The 6,338-nt window shown below is 46.4% G+C and overlaps 1 protein-coding gene across 2 annotated transcripts in view; it reads right to left on the bottom strand.

Annotated features, from left to right (window-relative positions):
- Positions 1-893: 893 nt before the first annotated feature.
- Positions 894-6,338, bottom strand: part of LOC141148354 (nuclear factor 7, brain-like) — a 32,026-nt gene continuing 26,581 nt past the window's right edge. For both annotated transcript variants that reach the window (XM_073635746.1, XM_073635747.1), the window contains exons 6-9: positions 5,844-6,077; positions 5,721-5,743; positions 2,882-3,012; positions 894-1,652 (exon numbers count right to left, since the gene is read on the bottom strand). In XM_073635746.1, the coding sequence (XP_073491847.1) occupies positions 1,114-1,652; positions 2,882-3,012; positions 5,721-5,743; positions 5,844-6,077 (927 nt within the window). In that variant the 3' untranslated portion in view covers positions 894-1,113. The remainder of the gene's footprint in view (positions 1,653-2,881; positions 3,013-5,720; positions 5,744-5,843; positions 6,078-6,338) is intronic.

Here is a 6,338-nt window from a genome sequence, read left to right as displayed (position 1 = left end):
ACAGAACAGGGAAGTGTGTGTTTACACACACTCGTCCCTGTTCTGTGTCTCCTGCTCACGATCGTTCGTGGCCAGCGGTCATCACGAGCATCAGCACCCCCGCTGTGCAGCGGGCACACGCGCCTGCTATCCAGACCCCGCAAGCCAATGTATAGCTACATGGTTTCGCGCAGGGGATCCAACCTGCCGCAGTGTAACTGCGGCGGCTGGTCCGGAAGCGGTTAACCACTTGCCTACGGGGTACTTTTACCCCCTTCCTTTCAGCGCTGTCACACTTTGAATGACAGTTTTACAGTCATACAGCACTGCTCCACAACTAAAAGGTTTCTCTTTTTTGAGAGATTTCTTTTGTTGGTATTTAATAAACCCCGGGGTTTTAAATTTTATTTTTTGCAAAAAAGAAAGTTTAGTTTGCTATAAAAATGTGAAGTAATTTTTCTCCTTCACTGAAAGTTAGCCCTGACTGGCATCACTGATTGGCACAGACTGTCATCACTGATAATCAGGGCACTAAGGATTAGTGCCCTGATTATCTCCCCTGTGGAAAAAAATGCTGCCGGCTCTCATACGCTGTCATTGTGAGATAACCGGCATTTCCTTGTTTACTCGTGGTCAGCTGTATTTAGACACAGCCGATCACATAGGTAAAGAGCCTCGTCATCAGCTTTTTACCGAGATCGGTGATGCGCCGAGTCTCAGTGACAGAAAAACACCACTGATTGCCACAGGCGTGCATGTGTGGTGAGAGGACAACATATGATGTCCTCCCGGAATGAGAGAGCCATCGCCCGCCCATTATTTAGCAATACGGCGGGCAGGAGGTTAATAAGCTGTAAGTGGGAAGCGTCATTCAATTTGCAGATAAAAGGACAAAAAATAAATAAAATAAATAATAACATTTTACTTAGTTTATTAAAACAAAAACAAATACAACTAATGTGAGATCTAGATCATGTGCAGGTTAAACTTTAATTTTGACATCTTACGAAATGACAACAGACTATTCTGTAGTGAAGCAATACCGTTCAACTAGAACAACTGGAAGCAGTTATGAAAAAACAAAACATTAAAAACAATGCAATATTAACCATTCCACTAACACGACCTAGAAGATCAGTTATGAACAAAACGTAGCGGCTCAGCATTGCGCCCAGAATCGTGCAGGAATGGAGACAGATACGGGTACAGCTTCTCAGTGAAGGTGGCATTGAAGGTGTAAATGGCGGTCATATCATCGGCATTGTAGAAAGAGATCTGGCCTCCTTCATAATCCACGTACACTCCGATTCTCCTGGGTTTGGATTGGAGAATCAGGGTCTTGGATGGGGACTCCAGGGCCTTGTAGGCATTGCCGTTTCTCAGCCAGATGGCCCAGTAGCCGTTCTTGGGATTCAGCTTGATCTTACCCTTGCGGTTGCTGGATTCACTGGCCATGCCGACATCCCAAGCGGTTTTGTCTCCCACATCCACCTCCCAGTAATGGCGGCCTGAATCAAAGCCCTGAGAGCCGAGCACAAGAATACACTGGCTGAAACGCTTCGGAGTGTCAGGCAAGGGGAGCTTGGTGTCCCCATATTTAACACTGGTCAGCCCGTCAGATAGGATCAGATTGGGGTGGGCTGTGCTGGGATCTAGCAGCATCGGTGTAAGATCTGCAAGACAACAAAAAGCCGTGTCATTTTCAGTTTAACTGAGGTGCTCATTACAAAATTAAAAGCAGTAGCAGAGCTACCCCTTCCCAACAGCAACTTTGTAGCTCAGCTCCCCTCCCAGCAGTGACTTGGTAGCGCAGTTCCTATGCTCCTGCCTCCCAGCAGTGACTTGGTAGCCCAGTTTCTACCCAGCAGTGGCTCACCAGCACACTTACCCCTGCTCCTACCTCTCAGCAGTGACTTCGTAGCCCAGTTCCTATGTTCCTGCCTTCCAGCAGGGATTTAGAAGCTCATCTTCCCTTCCCTTGCTACCACCTTTCAGCAGTGACTCTGCAGCACATTTCCCCCTGCCCCCATTTCCCAACAGCAAGTCCCTAGCTCATCTCCTCCTAGTAGTGACTCTGTAGCTCACCTACCCACTCCCTGCAGTGACTCGGGTCATCTCAGTCTGCTCCCGCTTCCTAGCAGTGGTCTAGTAGCAAATACCCCCAATGCTCCTCAGTATCAAATCATTGGTTCATCTCCCCATGCTCCAGCCTCCCAGCAGCTTATTTCTTAGTACTTGAATATCCATAGCCCGGCCATAGATTTACTTTAAGACATGCACGTCAGGCCTCTTTTTAGTTCAAGTAACCAGATCATAAAATATACCCATGACAAATTAAATTAGACTTATTCCATAAAAAATATAGTATGGCCAAAGCCATTTTTCTCTCCTGTGACCCAGAATGAGCCAACAGCAAGAGTTTGCTGTCAGTTGACTTCAGAGCAGCCCCTAGAACAGTGATGGTGAACCTTGGCACCCCAGATGTTTTGGAACTACATTTCCCATGATGCTCATGCACTCTGAAGTGTAGTTGAGCATCATGGAAAATTTAGTTCCAAGGTTCGCCATCACTGCTCTAGAAGGATCCTGACTATATATTGTTGGGATTCACCCAGCCACCCGATTGACGCTTGGGCTTAGAGCCCGCATGCTGCAGCATGGAGGAGAGTATGGATGTTTTCTTTAATTATAAACCCCATACATCTTCTCTAAGGGGATCTAAAGGTTTAGTTTCTTGACATTGCTCCACTCAAGAATCCCAGCATACACTGTGGGCCCCCTATGTACTAGAATTAAAAGTCCTTAGCAGACACCATGGTAGAAATGCCTTGCCCAATACTGAACTGCTCTGTACAAGTATTGTATTCTCAAATGTGAAAATATGTTTAAAAACAGAACTTACATGGCACAACAACAGACTTCATCTGCTTCCACACAGAGTACTGAATTGGTCCCTTGAATGTCCCCTGGCACAGGTCTTTCTCAATGAGAGTGTTTGCAGAGGACATGACATCTTTTTGTTGCTGCTGACATCTGGAAGGAAAGCAGAAGTAAAACTTAATGTAGAACTTACAAGGTGAGGGAAATGTATAAGGGCCCACGGCCCAAAACAGCCTCCCTGCAAACAGGACCCTTACTTCATTAACATTCAGGCTTTTCTTGCTAAGGTGAGGGCTTCTAGACCTATCTTTGTGCTGAGTTACCTACCTAGTGAGGCAATGACCTGGAACAAGCATGCACCCATTGAAATCTGAACTCCTGTGTACGAGTGTTCTCCCATATAACTACCACTACAGGATCCCCTTACAGGGAAAGCATACACTTTAGCACAAACTATTCCCAGCAACATGTAGCCAGCAATATTTCCACAACTATTACCTTAACCTCTTAGCGCTGGTGCCTCCCGGCCCTTTAAAAGGTTCAGGACGCTGGGAGGCGGGGCGCAGCTTAAGATCACGTGAACAATGTGATTGGCTATCACGTGGCCTGAAAACTCCTGATTCCAAGAAGCGATCGGGAGCTTTTGGTTAGCCGACGGTAACTGTGCCTTCGGGACAGGTGTATTGGCAAGCAATTCACGCAAACATGCAGCCACTTGGCACCGCAAGGCCGCATATTTGCATACAGCATGTGCCAAGGGGTTAACCATTTGACCTCTGGAAGATTTTACCCCCTTCATGACCAGGGCATTTTTTGCTATTCGGCACTGCACTACTTTAACTGGCAATTGCACGGTCATGGAACGCTGTACCCAAATGAGATCTTTATTCACACAAATAGAGCTTTCTTTTGGTGGCCAAAACAGTTGAAAAAATTATATCAAAAATACTCATTTGTTATTCATCCCCCCCCCAAAAATGCGTATATTAAATTGGTTTGTGTGAAAGTTTTAGGGTCTACAAACAATATATACTGGGATTTACATGGCTATATGTTAATAGGGGGTGATCAGCGACTAATAGTGGCAGAAAATCTGGCGCTAACGGACACTGGCTGGGAGGGTCCTTGGATGACACAGTGATCAGTGATAATATATACACTGTCATTGTACTAATGACACTGGCTGGGATGGGGTTAACATCTAGGGGCAATCAAGGGGTTAACTGTGTGCCCAACAGTGTGTTTAATATGTGCTTTACTTTTGATCTGGCTGGTTTTACTCCCTGCTTTGCGAGGAGAACAGCCAGATCACTTTTCCTTGTATAGAGCTCTGTATTTTTGGAAACAGAACCCTGTGCGATTGGACACAGCCGATTGAATGAAATCGGCTGCCAAACCCATCACAGCATGGGTCGGGAGCACGCTGCCGAACCAGGACGATGCAGCCGATGTACAAGTACAGGATTGTGACTGCACCTGCCGCCCGCTAACAATATAGTTACTGTTGGCAGGTGGTTAAACTGCAATGACTGGCAGCTGTACAGATATGGAGGAAGAAATCTTGAGGGAAGGAGACAAGTGACTAACTTTGATTACTGTGTGACAAATCTGGAAACCCATTAGAGGCGCTTATGGATGGACACCAGGACATAGCAAACCTACGCGGATACAGAGATGACCTACTTTAATACAACTAGCACTGTCTTTACAAACAACTTCAGATAAAAAAACAAAACAAAAAATAAAACACAAAACAAAAAAAAACACAAGCGATAGGGAGGACCCTCAAGAGCAGCAATAACCCAAGAGAATCTGCAACTCCTCTCGTCATGGCTACCTTGATGTGAGTGTTCCACAAGAACTGGCAACTCGCCTAGTCATGGCTACCTTGATGTGAGGTGTTCAGGCGAGTTGCCAGTTCTTGTGGAACACTCACATCAAGGTAGCCATCACTAGGCGAGTTGCCAGTTCTTGTGGGTCATGGTGGCTACCTTCATGCGAGTGTTGCACAAGAACTGCCAACTCACCAGGTCATGGCTTCCTTCATGTGAGGTCAGGTTCACACAAATGCTAAAACCGGACTTGGGTTTCCCGGGAACCAATTCACATGACATGAGAGTGAACCCAGCTCTAAATGGAAACGGTTCACACAGCCCCAGGGCGGCCACTGTCTGCATTTAAAAAGGGCCCTGTGTGTCTATGGATCCAAATCAGGTGCAAATGCGGGCAAAAGTCGGACCAAAATCAGTGAACAGGGAGCGCACCCGACCCCCTGCTGTTACCTGCGGCAGCAGCATATGTGAACCCAGCCTGAGTATTCCACAAGAACTGTCAACTCGCCTGGTCATGGCTACCTTCATGTGAGGTTATACGAGAACCGGAGACTCCTCTGGTCAGTCATGGTCATCTTGATACAAGTGTATTCCATAAAAAACCTGCACCTTGTCTGGGCATTGATACCTTGATGTGAGCGAGTTTCACGACAGCCTGCAAACTCCTTTGATGGCTCCATGAAATGTGAGTGTTCCGTAAGTACCTGCAACCCCTCTAGTCAAGGCTATCTTGATGCGAGTTTGGGCACCAAGAGAACCTGCAATGCTTCCGGTCATAACTGGTGCTCTGTTTTTTTTATCCCTTGGGGTAGATGCGATCTGCAGTTCTCAGGGAAAAAAAGCTGCAGAGTATAAGGCCCTAATTCAATAGCGGAGTTCAAGATTACAGGAAAAAGGGGGGAAACTGACTTCATTTTGTTAGCAATACATAACAAAAGCATTTCTAGCTTGCTGACGGATTACTGTTACTACAGTTTCTATAAGATTACTAAAAGCAATGAAGCTGCACAGATATTAAAATTAACTTACGTCTCAATGAACGTCTTGATGTCCTGCAAAAGGAAGAAAAAAAAAAATAAAATGTAAGGGGAGATTCAAGGACAACTAAAAGAGCAACAACATCCAATGGAGGTTTTGGGTGTCTCCACTCACAGTCAGGAAAGAAATGGAGTCCGTATCATCCAGCCTCTCCTTGGCCACAGTGATATGCTCCTTGATGTTGTCCCCACCCTCCTGCATCTTGCCCACGTTGGTCTCCATTTCCTTCAGTAGACTCTCACCCTCCTGCTGAAGCTGCTCTAGCACTTTCTCTTTTCGCTCCTTCAGGAACTTGTGCAGCTTCTCAAACTCCGAAACAATGTGCTCCCGGTACTCCTTCATGTTGGACTGGAGGTGGGAGAGAAGAGGTTACAGTTCAGAGAGGATTTACATTTTAGGAGACAAATTTCAGTTGCACCCCAATCAAAAATTCGAAAAGACCGATGGAGCCGATGTACTAACCATGCAAGGTAGGTTCGTAGATCTCCCCCGCTGAGCTGTTGTGCTCTGACAGGGGGACAACCCCCTGCCAGAACACTCCGGTCAGTGCCCTCTACCATTGGCTAGGAGCGCTGATCGAGAGGATGCTGGTTTTCCAGCATGCATGTC

Source organism: Aquarana catesbeiana, linkage group LG06, assembly GCF_042186555.1.
Source record: "Aquarana catesbeiana isolate 2022-GZ linkage group LG06, ASM4218655v1, whole genome shotgun sequence".
Taxonomy (NCBI): domain Eukaryota; kingdom Metazoa; phylum Chordata; class Amphibia; order Anura; family Ranidae; genus Aquarana; species Aquarana catesbeiana.
Note: the sequence above shows the minus strand (reverse complement) of the source record. Positions and strands in the feature narration are given on the sequence as shown.